This window comes from Diprion similis, chromosome 10, assembly GCF_021155765.1.
Source record: "Diprion similis isolate iyDipSimi1 chromosome 10, iyDipSimi1.1, whole genome shotgun sequence".
NCBI classification, from domain to species: Eukaryota; Metazoa; Arthropoda; class Insecta; order Hymenoptera; family Diprionidae; genus Diprion; species Diprion similis.
In genome coordinates, this window is record NC_060114.1 from 1,762,064 (window position 1) to 1,775,919 (window position 13,856).

Genomic DNA, 13,856 nt, shown 5'->3' on the forward strand with positions numbered 1-13,856 from the left:
TATTTTAGTAAGCGATGCTACATTTATATGAGATCAACCTTGCATTACCCGCTGCCTGGATTATCAACCTTACAGACATATGCTTCAAAAATAAATATGAAGCAAGGACTATTGAATGATGTCTTCAACTTCATGGAGATAGCCGAACGTGAAATGACTCCAGGATAAAAGTTAGTTGTTATTCAGTTTGACGAAGTGAAAGTGAAGGAAACGTAAAGATAATAATTTATTCATTGATAGCGATATTTCATTTCCTAAGTTCTTATATATTAAATTCACACAGGTATGAATACGACAAAGTCAACGATGAAGTGGTTGGACCACATTCCCAACTGCAAGCTATCATGGCAAGAGGATTAATAGGACGGTGGAAGCAGCCAATATACTTAGATTTCGATAAAAAAAATGACGTCAGAAATTCTGAATACTGTTTTAAAAAAGCTGCACTCTATTGATTACGAAGTAGTTGCTTGCATAAGTGACTGTGGCGGTGGAAACATTGGTTTGTGGCGTGATCTGAATGTATCAATTGAACAACCATGGTTCCTTCATCCAATCACAAACAATAATGTGTACTTTTTCGCTGACGCTCCGCACTTACTGAAATTGATAAGAAATTGGCTAATTGACACAGGTTTTGTATTAGAAAATCGCACAATTGTGAATAAGGAACCACTAACTGCATTGATTAAATTGACTGGTCACGAAGTTAGTGTTTGCCATAAAGTGAACGAATCCCACATTGCCTGTAAGGATAGTCAGAGACAAAATGTATCCCTGGCATCTCAACTTCTTTCTCACTCTACTGCTACTGCTTTGAAACATTATCATCCTGGATTCGATAAAAAACCAGCAGTGAATACTGGAGATTTTGTTGAGCTGGTTAATTCATGGTTCGACATCATGAATTTGTACAGACCTGTAGTACCATTTTTCGCATCAAAAAGTGGATTTGGAATGAGCCTGGAGGCACAAACTGAAATACTCGACAGAATGCTGCAAACCATGCACAGCCTGCGCTGTATTGGAAAAAAAACACTTCAAACGTTTCAAAAAGGTTTGATGATGTCGATCAATTCATTGAAAGCTCTTCGAGACGATTTAAAAACACGCTATGATATATCATATATACTGACACATAAATTAAATCCAGATTCCTTGGAAAATTTTTTCTCTCAACTCAGAACTCGCGGTGGATTAGATGACCATCCTACCCCAATGAATGCGTTATTTAGAATACGTGTTAAAGTAAATAGCAATAAAGTGTCTAGGGACCTTTTCTCGCTCTTATAAAAGTCCCTATAATCACTAGAACATTATTTAGCCATACAAGTGCCTCCTTAATCTCTCCCCTCCAGCCTTCTTCTTCCTTCTTATCTCCGCGTCCATCTTTGAGTGAAGTTCAAAAAATAGAGAAAGCTAAGACTGTTAAACCGTTGTATAAAATAAATTGTATCTCAAGCGTTGTTAAATAAACCAAGTAAATAATACAAGAAACCTGAAAATACATGCTTACTTGTCCGAACCATAACAATACGCATGATAATCCTAGGTGAGTGTTCTCTGATATATGAAATTAACACAAAATAATTAGATACCTTGTGTCTCCTAGGGTAAATATATAAATTAATAAATATACACACACACCTACAGACATATATTGAAATCGATATAACGCGGTGCAAATCGCCGTGTTACAATATATATATATATTGCACCGCGATTTGCACCGCGTTATATGACCTCCGATATCCCCGTTATCGTGAAAAGGCAGCAAGGATTATTGGCAGTCGATATGGTCATATATGTAATTTTAAGTTCTGTTACTAATTTCTTTCGATTTTGTTTCCCTTTCTTCCCACCTATCCCGAGCTATCCTGAGCGATAAAGGCGGAGAGCGAGAGGAGGGAAAAGAGCAACTACCGATAATCCGACTCCGAGGGTACATCTACAAGGATGAAACCATCCTGGCAGGTGGCTCAACGCCTCGCAGTTAGTACCCGTGCCTCCCCCGCATACGTTCCCGAGAGCTACGAGGCTGCCGCCTACAACATCATCCACGGAGCCGAGAAATGCGAGCGAATCTGCTCGCCTGAACGACAGGCCCACTCAGCTGTTTCGTCGCCCTGGTCCGAAGAAATTAAAATTCGGCCAGATCATTCATGAGGGATGTCCACAGCCGTAACGTGATGTTTACCAACAACCTCGGGAACATTAAAGAGCCCTCTACTAGCTCAGTACCGCTGAAAGTACCGCCCACGCATCTTAAAGGGGTTAGGCACGGCGAAAGCTGCGTGTGCTGCGAGGCCTGCCAGAAATCATGCCCAGGAGGTGCTGCCAACTGACGTCCCGCCTAAGAAGTTCGGCAGACAACGCCGTTGCAACAACGACGCTGCGCGGAAGAGTCCCCGAACGACTCATTTCTGCATCTTGACTTGGTCTGATCAGACGTGTTTTTATGGTCTTGCTGCCTTTTGCTGTTAGCGTTCCGTTATCGTATATCGTTCCCTTTCCTTTTTTATCGTTACCGTATTTTACTTTTTTATCGTTTTTTCCCGTTCCTTTTTGTGTCGTTCAGTGAGCCTGTGTCATAAACTATTATCCAGGACTCTAATTATTGTGTGTGAGACACCGATCCTGTTTCGTCTAACGTAAGTGAGCTTTTGTTACCGCTCGAACCCCCGAGACGCAATTGCTTATCTTTTGTCTTGGTGACCGTTTGGGTCGTAATTTTCCGTATCTCGGGTTTTCGTGTGGCCTATTAATTTATTTAATGACCATTTCGACGAGCCTAACTAATTACTAACGTCCCTAATTTTGTTCCCGAATTTTTCTGTTAATTTTACCCCGCATGGCCCCCTCTCCCCGCGTCCGCGTGGCGACGGAGTCATTCTAATTTTTTGTGTTTTCGGGTAATTTAACTGTTATATCGTAAAGAAATATTGTTTCGATTATTGTTCTCGTTTGACTAAATATTGTATCTGATCTCGTTATCGTGTTACCGTTCATCAAAAATTGTACCTTGTATAATTGCGCAACAATCGTGTAATATTGCGCAATAGCGTCGGTTGCGGCCATCTTTGTGGCGTCGTTGTTTGAATCGTCCCCGCGCTATCTCCCGCTACCGCGTGGCGCTGAATTCGATATATCGAAATATCGCGGTGAACCGAAGCCGTGCCACGCCACTGTGCCTTTCGAGAGCTGTCGAGTTATAAATCGAGCGCTCCCTGAGTGGTTACGCCACCGTACCTTCTTCCCGTTGTGCCGTGAGCCGCGTAACCGTACGCTCCTCTTTAATGTAGATTCAGCGCGTGCGCAATAAGTCGTATATCTTTTATTGTTTAAAATATCCAAAATTAGCAAACCAACTTCGCATTTTTCGATATGACTTTTTCATATCCTTCTTGGAGGGCCGGGTCCGTCCAACAGGCTTGAGTTAGTGATACGGAGTTACACTCTCAGTCTTATACACACACTGTACTGTCTATAACATCTCACAGACACAGTCAAAAATTGTGCCTCTGCGACGAAATTCACATTCTTCTACATACAATACGGCACACGAAAACAAATAAGTTCGAATAAAAGGTTGATGAGAGAAATTAATGACACTGGTGTCAGGGCGGCTAGGTGGTCTAGTGGAGTAAGTCTCCGGCTAAGCATCGCTAGATACCAGGTTCGATTCCTGGCTCCGTCGTTAATTTTTCAAGTCAACCAATTAATATTCGAAATTAAATTTTCTAGTTTAAAATATCGTTACCGGTTATAATTTAACGTTAAGACTTTTGTTACTATTATTTTGTAATTAGACGAGTTCTAGTCTTGTGACAGCTGACGCTGTATATCCCGTTTTCGACTCCTTTGTATTATATCGAGTCTTTCGTTACCAGCTGTCACGTTGAGTTTATTCCGTACCTTATTCCGTTAAGTTTTCTTGTATCTCACTTATCGAAGATTGTCTTTCAATTTTAGTTATCGTTATTATTCTCGCGTTGTATTAAGTTTAAGATTACTTGTATCTCGCTCATGGAAGATTGTTTATAGCCATTTAAGTTACTATCTTTATTTTGCTACGAGTTTCTTTTTATCGTCCGTGTATTTCGATCAGAGAAGATTGTTTTATTTTCGTTACGTTATTACTTCCGTTTCCTGTATCGAGTCTTTTAAATTATCCTTTCTTTGTCACCACTCTTCCTCAAGGACTGTGTACGATCTAGGTAATTTTGAGACCTACTTCCGTCCCTGTTAATAAACTAACATTTCGTTACCTTTACTCTTGGGCAATTTTTATAATAGAAAAGTGTGTTGTCCGTTCACTATCCGGCCACTCCCCTCCGCCAAATACTGAGCTACCGAGTTCCCTTTTCCCTTTTTCCCTATTATCTTTCAGATTATCGTGGTACAGCGTAACCTGGCACCCAACAAATTTTCCTCCTGTTTATTTCGGAGAATTATTACTTTGCAGCCTGATTCACCGACTTAACCATTCCTTAATTTCGTGACGTATCGTAAGCCTCATTTGTCCTCATCCTTGCTGCTGACACGATCCTCAGTAGGCATGCATCGATTGACGGGTCGCAATATCTAAATAAAAATTGAACTAATATATGTATGCTGTACGTATTTTATTACAGGAAAGAATCCAGGTATTGTACAGAGTAATGTAAACACTATCGATGTTGCACCTGACGAATACGTTGTGGCCAAAGTTCTTCAACAAGCTTCGATCAGCGTACCTGAACCTAAACTAGAAACCGAAGCCTTTGAGGCCCTTGATGGCTTAAGTTCATCATCATTCACTTCTATTAGCAGCAGCAATGATCACCAGGGCTTTCGTAATTCGAATTAACTTGAAGGAGAAACAGCAGGCGAAGCCATCAACTACTTGACTGGGTGGGTGGCACGAAAATACCGCGATACCTATCCTAATCTTGGGGACCATTCTTACGTACGGATGGGAGATCACAATTATGGACTTCCTAGCTGGACTTAGCATCTCTCATACGGTGGTCTGACAGTGCCATCCGCTGAATGGGCTACAAGTGCTCTAAAATTTGAAAAATACTTCCAAAAACATCACGGTGGATCGGAAGACTCAGTATGTCTGCAGAAGGGAAAAGGAGTAGTTTCAAAATTAGTTAAAAGAATCATGCGCCGGACAACCTTACCAGAACCTGTCGTGAAGACTTTTATTAGACAGAGAACTTTTGTCCGCATGAATTAGTTAAATTACAAGATCAAAGAAAAAAAAACTTTAAAACGTAAATTCGTCGATTCGAACCGTGAAAATGAAATAAGAATGCATATTCGTAATAAGCAGCGCAAAATTATTGAATAGATTGTGGAATAAATATATTATTTGTTTCACATACTGTGGGATTAAAATTTTTAATGAAACCCAATGTTTGTTAATCCTTTCATACAATCCTTTATTCCAAAGTTTTATAAAAATTGTGTGATACATGACGACATACTCTAATGCATAATATCGTGAGAGATGCTGAAATAAATATTGCATGCCAAATCTAATTTTCAATTGCTTCAATTTCAAAAATCCCGGTAAAATATGTATATTAATAATATATTGCTTCATAGCGTAGTTTAATTCAACCTAAAAGCATTTATCTATATTTGTTCCGTCAATAATATCCTCCAACAATATTCTATACGATTAGAACGGCTTAAAACTGTAGAAGTTAATGGTATTATAGCCGTTATTTTTGGTTTACCGCCAGGGTAGGGTGTAGCGCTACGTCACGTACAGTCCAGCCAATCAGCGTGAACAGTCGTATCGAGACATCCTTCTATATATAAGTATCCTTGGGGACAATCATCATCTTCTGTCCTTGAGAGAACTGCTTCAAGATCGCTCATGGAACGCTTACTCTATTTATATATCTCTATGGTGCAAACGCGGCGTTAACTGAAGATGTATACATGTATGTGTAAGATGTATACATCTTCAGTCACGCCAACGTTTTGCACGCGATATCTGTTGGTTACGAAGAATTTCTTTTACCGACCCGGCCAGTTGCTTGGTTGATAATACGTGAAACTGCTAATACCCCCAAACCCGGCAAACTATTACGCAAATTAACCCAGGGCTGGAGCCGCTGGAGGTCTTTATACATCTTCAGTCAACGGGTGAAGTAAGCGATTTAGCTACTGTCAATGTTCACGCGATGTTAAAAGTCCTACTCTCCCTGTTTGGTACGCAATATACCATTGTTGAGTAATTCTTAGTACGGTGTCGTGCAACAATCGTTCACTCTGGCGTTTTTTACTGTGGTGATAGCGGAAATTTAAACGTGTGATTTACAGTCCATGTACTTGGTTGAAAGCGGCTGGAACCGAGAACCGTAAAAACAATTTGGAAGAAAGATTCTTTGTTTCAAACCCAGTGGCGTTGTATAACTTGTCACTGCGTGTAAGTTCGCGTTAAAACTGTGTGCGAGAGAGCTGTATCAATTCAAATTTTTCGACTGAACGGTTCCATTTTCAATGTGAATTTGCTGAGGCAAGAGGCAACAGTTACAACACGAGTAGGTATGTTCACATTTATATAATTGTTTATATCTATTTGAGCGGAATCACGTGACTATTAGTCCGTTACTAATTATCCTCAGATTAAACAAAAATTACCGATGTCTGACGTGAGCAAAAAACTGAGTGGGTTCCAAAAAAGGAAAAGAAATGAGGAAAAATTGCAGAAGGAAAAAGAGCTTCAGAATGTTCCCAAGTTGGACTCATTCTTCGCCTCTTCAAAACCTAGTACTAGTGCATCAGCTTCTAGCGATTGGAGTGACGACCACCAAACAACAAGTGTGTCTGACGAGCTACCTTAAATTCCGAAAAACTTAATTTTTGAAGATCTCGAAGCAGTCATCGGAGAAGATTCTGGTGAACATTCTGAATCGTACGCCGACACACGTATTACTGCCCCATCAATTCCATCTGTTAGTGATGATCCTGCCGAGTGGATCCTGAACGATACAACGCTCGAATACTTAGTTCAGGATGGCGTGAAACAAAACATGGATGCCGACTTATCTTCTTCAAAGCACCGGTATACAGATATAACCAGGTATCTATCAGTTTCACTCTTCAGCCAAATATTGCCCAATGGTGAAAAACAACCTCGGCCCTGGCTAGTATTTTCGAAAAGCAAGGGTACTGTATTTTGTGCACCCTGTAAGATGTTTGGGAAATCAGGGTCACTAGCTAATGATAAAGGATACAACGACTGGAAAAATGCAGGCCAAAGAATGAAGGAACCTGAAAACTCAGATGATCACAGGTCAGCATGTGCAACGCTGTTAGCGAGGAAGGACACTGCCGGTAGAGTTGACAAAAGTCTTGTTCTCCAAACGGAAGAAGAGATAAAATACTGGCATGAGGTTTTGTATAAAAATAGTGTTGTTATCATTCTGAAACTCAACATACTTATTTGTGTTGAATCGTAGAATGTAATTATGAATGTATAAGCAAAACCAACTTTACTCGAATTGAGTTGTTGTTGTACGCAGGGGTTCAAATATATGCACTGTGTCATTGATAATGAATGTAAATTGCTTAACCTGCTTAAATTGCTATCAGTGGCATCTTTGATGAATTTTAGATTCAACTCTTCTTTATAGGTGTTACAAAAATAGCGTGTGTTACTGAAGTTACAATGAACGCACAAGCGAATACGCTTCATTTGACTCGTACGATACATCAATTGTTTTGGCTCATTCTGCGTTCACCCGGGTATTCGTGGCATTACAGCACATGCCTTCGTTTCTTTCCGAAAACTTCACACTTAAATTTGTGTGAACTGGTGTGAACACAGCACTCACCTTCACACAGCTTCACACTCGCTAAGAATCATCCAGTTTTCGTATATATATCCAATACAATATACAATTTTTTTTTTTTCCGAGGAGTGATAATACCAAGAACTTTTGTTTGAAACTTTTTACACAATCTATAGGACAAAAAGGTGCGGCGAAAATACTCGTCTTTTTCTTTCGACTATTTAAAGAATTCCTAATGTATTCATCACATAATCGCTCGGAAATCTCGATTTTGTATTTGACTCACATTCGGTAGATCCTTCATTCGACACGAATATAGCTCCTACTGCGCTTTTTCATCGTGATAATTTTTATTCTCTCGAGGCACATGTTCAAACTGAACCTGACCTAAATAACTTAACCTAAGCTAACTAACTAACTTCAGGTAGAACACGTAATTGTTTAGCTAGCCTCTTTCCAATCAGCTTAGGATATGTATTTTGTTTTATTCTCCACTCTTTGCTTTGATGTGTTACAGCTCCGTTCTGTAGTTGAAATCTGCAACGTGAAATAAGAGTGGTTCAGTTCTTCGAACTTGTTTATAAGGTGCGCTGTGTTAGTATGCAGATAAAGTGATTATCTAACGACAGAATGATCCGTCGTCTGCTATAGTTTGGTGCGCCTGCACTCACAATTTTAGATGACAAATCGCCTCGATGTATTTAATCTCAAACGGGAAGTACCAGCGATGTAAGTCTCATTCGAAAGTATTCACGCGTCTCTGAGATACAACGCCATGCTTATACACGATAAGATAGGAAAGTGGTTGGGCCGCGTAAATAATTCTCAACTTGCTCTCGCCTTGAAGCTAACTTGGCAACGATTGGCTGCGTGAATCTTGATATCAGTGCGCAAAATCGCGCCACTGAGCGGATCCACGTCACTTCACTCAAAAAAAAACCCGTCAAGTCACTGATCTTTGCGCCATTTGAAATATCCGTAGTACTATGTGAAAAAAAAAAAATTTTTTTAAGGATTTTGAAATTTTTAAAAAAATGGCGGAGTTAGAGCCATGTAAAGTTTGTATACCACTGTTGCACTGCTATGTTTGAAAATTCATATCTCCGAAAGTATACATCGGAGCGGACTGATCCTGCAATCATTCTGTTGGTAAAAGAATGCACTTCGATAAAAAAAAATTTATTTGAAAACAAAAATTTCTTTCAATATTTTTTTACCGTTTTCTTTTTTGATTTCGCTGCCATTTCCGCGGGACTAACAACAATTCGTGGAGATAATTTTTTCGGATACCTGTATCCTTCCTCTTCAATCCTAAAAAAAAAACTCATGGAGAAGTTACCAGGGCCGGAGAAAAAAAATGAAACGTCTCGATCCACGTCAGCGCTACTCGCGCGAGCTCGCTGTGTTGCGTATATTACGATATAATGGAGTTAAATTTCATTTGACGCTCTTCCACTTACCCGGGCTATCCATTCTACGGAAATAGTTATTGAACCACCTTAGCCCTTCAGTATCCGTCCACTGGTCATCCTTTCTCGGAGTTATACATATCTGTTCTGAGAATTCCAGTACGGTTATAGTTTGTTGAGCACACCTGTGCTGCAATTGGGTTTAATTCTATTTCACTCAGTTTGTGCTACGTGACTGATAGATTATCTTGCAATATGTTGGTAGCTCTGAAAAGGGCTGACATTCTCAGCGATAATTCGCAGGATAACGCTTAGTAGCCAACCTCTATTTGAAATTAATTCATAATTTTCGTCGAATCAAATTTTTCTGATGCGGAAAATAATTTTGTTTTGATGAGTTTATGAGATACTGGAATGACCGCATGTAATTTTAAAGTGCCACGAACTGTCAAGGCTTTATCGAATCGATTTTGTAAAATAGATTCTTTCGCTTGATGTTCTGCAGACGTACAGTACGCAAAAGATATGCTCCGAAAATAAGAACCTGCCCAATTATACAGATCCAGCGGTGTTTGGATCGGAATTGCCAATCAGTTGTAAACTCGTACCTGAAGCTAATCTCTTATCAGTTCCACCAACACCATCACACGGCCCTTTTCCATGTGATGTAGCAAAAAAATGCCATTCGGCTTCGCATTGAAAGTGTTACGTCCCGACGTACCGCCTCGGCGAACCTTTTTCAAAATTAAAACATAACCAAAGAATTGCTTCATCTTACTCAACAGCCACAGTGCTTGAGAGTTTCGTTTCGATGATTATAACGCAAAATATCATATTGCTTCAACCGACGAGTTCCACCCCTCCTAGAGAAATTCACGTACAGGCCCGCGTATTAGGTTTAACTTAGTGCCATATTTAACATTACCGAGAACGCAAAGCGTGAAGTGGTGAGATAAACCCCAGCGAGGCTCAACACAAAAGTATCTCTTCTTTTTAAGTCAAAATCATCATCAACAATTAGGCCAAACCATGCATACAATATGTACCAAATTAAAATAGGTTGTTCATTAAGATGTATGGATGAATGTGTGAGAATTACACCTCAATATCTGTTGAGTTGGACAATCTAACTTATCATATTAAGTAGACACTAAGATGGGTGTCAGTTCTTTCTCTATCATATTTGTGTAATCTATGTTCTTCTTCCTATATACAAAAAAAACTTGTACGCTCAAAAGAACTGGCCTCGTGCTGTTATAATAAAACGTTACAAATCAACAACATACTCTTTCCTTGACAACGGACCTCAACAGGTTATGGGCCCAGGAGTGCAAACAACGTCTAGAGGTAAAGAGGAACAAATAAATAAATAACGAGCAACAACGGAAAAAGAAAACACGCCAAGAACACGTGAGACAGACCGGAAAGATGGCGGAAAAATATACAACGGAAAAGTCCAAATCAACAACATACTCTTTCCTTGACAACGGACCTCAACAGGTTATGGGCCCAGGAGTGCAAACAACGTCTAGAGGTAAAGAGGAACAAATAAATAAATAACGAGCAACAACGGAAAAAGAAAACACGCCAAGAACACGTGAGACAGACCGGAAAGATGGCGGAAAAATATACAACGGAAAAGTTTGGAATACATCAGTTCGATGGAAATGGATACGATCACTGGAAATTCAGGATGGAAATCATCCTTGACCAACAGGAAGTCAAACAATGTATTGAAGAGGAATGTGAGGCTCCAGACGAAGCCTTTCTAAAACTCGATAAGAAATGTAAGTCGCTGATCATACAATGCATCTCGAACTCGCAACTCCAACATGTGAAAGAAAAGAAAACGGCGTTTCAAATGTGGCGAGCGCTGGAAGCAGTCTTTCAACGAAAAGGAATTGCAAGCCAACTCTACCTACGAAGAAAACTGCTCACGATGAAATTGAAAGAGGATGAATCTTTCGAAAAACACTTCATTAACTTCGATGAAACCGTAAGAGAACTCAAATCTGTAGGAGCAAAAATTGAAGAAGTCGACATCGTATGTCATCTTCTGCTCACCCTTCCAAAATCTTACGATGCAATCGTCACTGCACTCGAGACACTGGATCCCGAGAAGCTAACTCTAGAGTTTGTAAAAGGAAAACTTCTGGACCAAGAAATGAAGAAGAAAAATCAATCTGAAGAGACAAATTCAACTGACTCATCTGCAGCCTTCTTCAGTAATCAAAAATGGGGCTATCAGAAGAAATCATACGTTAAAACGAACGACGACAAATCAAACTCAAATCAATGGCGATCTCCTGCCTACAGATGTCACAACTGCGGAAAGTTTGGGCATCACAGAAGGGAATGCAAATTCCGAAAACAAGCAAACCACACGGACCTGGTAAATTCTGACTCCTCCAATGATGACGACGATGAAGAATACGTGGCGTTCCTGACTCAAGCCTCGACTACAACGCCAACTGGCCGTGGTATGAAATGGTACATCGATTCAGCAGCTACGGACCATATGGTCAACGATCTACAATATCTATCAGACGTGCGAGAGTTGGAAAAGCCTATAAAGGTCTGTGTAGCGAAATCCAAAGAATATCTAAGTACAAATAAGATAGGAAATATTAAAGTAAGACTAAATGTAGATAAGAAATTCCAAAGTGCAGATATCAAAGATGTCTTATATATTAAAGATTTGAGACATAACCTACTTTCAGTTCAGCGTTTAGCACAAGTAGGTTTAAAAATTATCTTTGAAAACGATAAAGCAATAATTAAAAGGGGTTCTAAGCAAATAGCGTACGGAAAAAGAGTGAATAATCTATACGAAATAGAATTTGAAATATTGAAGGAAGTAGAAGCTAACATTTGCGAAAGTACAGAACTTGCTGAAGTATGGCATAAACGATTAGGTCATATTGGTCAAAAATATCTTAAACAATTATCCAAGAATAACATGGTCAAAGGATTAGATATTACAGAAGTTGACATCAAATCATGTGAAATATGTACACAGTGCAAGATAACAAAATTACCTTTCAACAAAAGTACAACTTATCAAACAAAAAGGGCATTAGAACTTGTACACACTGATGTCTGTGGTCCGATAAATCCAACAACCTACGACAAACAAAGATACTTTTTAACCTTTATAGATAATTATACACATTTCACTATCGTCTATCTGTTAAGACATAAAAGTGAAGTTTTCGAATGTTTTAGGAACTTTGAAGCTATGGTAACTGCCCAATTTGATACCAGTTTGTCAGCTCTATGCTGTGATAACGGTGGGGAATATATATCAAATGAGTTCCAAAGTTTTTGCAAAGCCAAGGGAATTCAGGTGCGGTATACTATTCCTTACACACCTGAGTTGAACGGAGTAGCCGAAAGGCTAAACCGAACTTTAGTTGAAAAAGCCAGAGCGATGATAGCAGAATCAAATTTAAAAAAGGAAATGTGGGGAGAAGCCATACTCTGTGCGACGTACCTGCTGAATAGAAGTCCTACGTCAGCGCTTCAAGCAAATGTAACTCCAGCTGAAATGTTCTATGGGAGAAAACCAAATATTAAGAATTTAAGAATATTTGGATGCGTGGCGTACCGTCACATACCGAAGGAAAAGATAAAAGGAAAGTTTGACCCTAAAGGTGAACTAAATCTGATGATTGGATATACTCACAATGGATATCGACTGTGGAATCCAATCAGCAAAAAGGTCACAACAGCAAGAGATGTCCTATTTCATGAAGAAAAGACAATTACAAACCTACGCAAAGAAAAAAAAACAAAATCCACTATTGAAATAGAATGTACAAGAGAAGAACGAAAAGCCAACGAAGATGAACCTGAAAGAAATGAATTGAATAGAAACGAAGATGAACCTGAAAGAAATGAACTGAACAGAAACGAAGATGAACCTGATAGAAATGAATTGAACAGAAACGAAGAGATACCTCCACGACAAAGTCATCGAGAAAGGCGAATACCTTCACACTTAGCGGACTACGAACTGGATCATCAAGCATACAGCGTTGAATCATTCATCGACGACGTACCAAGAAGTATCGAAGAAGCAAAGACCAAACCAGACTACAGATATTGGAAAAACGCAATCGACAAAGAAATAGATGCCTTAGAACGCAACAAAACATGGACTCTAGTAAAAAAGGATGAAAACATGAGACTCATCGATAGCAAATGGGTATTCAGAGTTAAAAGAGATAAAAATGGAGAGATATTAAAGTATAAAGCGAGATTGGTAGCACGCGGATTCATGCAAAGAGAAGGTTTCGATTATGAAGAAACCTATGCACCAGTTGCTCGACTTACAACGATTAGAATATTGCTCGCAATAATAAATAATAAAAATTTGCAAGTCCATCAGATGGACGTCAAATCAGCCTTTCTACACGGAACTATCAAAGAAAACATCTATATGAAACAACCAGAAGGACTCAAAGAAGAACATCCTAACCTAGTATGCAAGCTAAATAAAGCTTTGTATGGACTCAAGCAGGCACCGTTCTGCTGGAACAAAACATTCAATGAATTAATCAACAGTCAAGAGTTCAAGCAATCGGAACATGATCCTTGTCTTTATACGAGGTTCGCTGGAGAGAAAATCATGTATCTAATTATTTATGTT

General features: G+C 39.3%; 2 protein-coding genes and 1 pseudogene across 2 annotated transcripts in view; 2 read left to right on the top strand and 1 right to left on the bottom strand.

The window, feature by feature from the left end:
• Positions 1-1,065: 1,065 nt before the first annotated feature.
• Positions 1,066-5,076, top strand: LOC124411596 (annotated as a pseudogene).
• Positions 5,077-6,644: 1,568 nt separating this feature from the next.
• On the top strand, positions 6,645-7,463 carry LOC124411364 (zinc finger MYM-type protein 5-like). The gene is made up of 2 exons (XM_046890458.1): positions 6,645-6,822; positions 6,871-7,463. The coding sequence occupies exons 1-2, from the start codon at positions 6,645-6,647 to the stop codon at positions 7,461-7,463; spliced, it is 771 nt and encodes a 256-aa protein (XP_046746414.1).
• Positions 7,464-8,133: 670 nt separating this feature from the next.
• The window catches only part of LOC124411594 (tRNA-uridine aminocarboxypropyltransferase 2), a 62,189-nt gene continuing 56,466 nt past the window's right edge, over positions 8,134-13,856 (bottom strand). Inside the window, exon 5 of the mRNA XM_046890808.1 lies at positions 8,134-8,333. Within this exon, the coding sequence (XP_046746764.1) occupies positions 8,207-8,333 (127 nt within the window). The 3' untranslated portion in view covers positions 8,134-8,206. The remainder of the gene's footprint in view (positions 8,334-13,856) is intronic.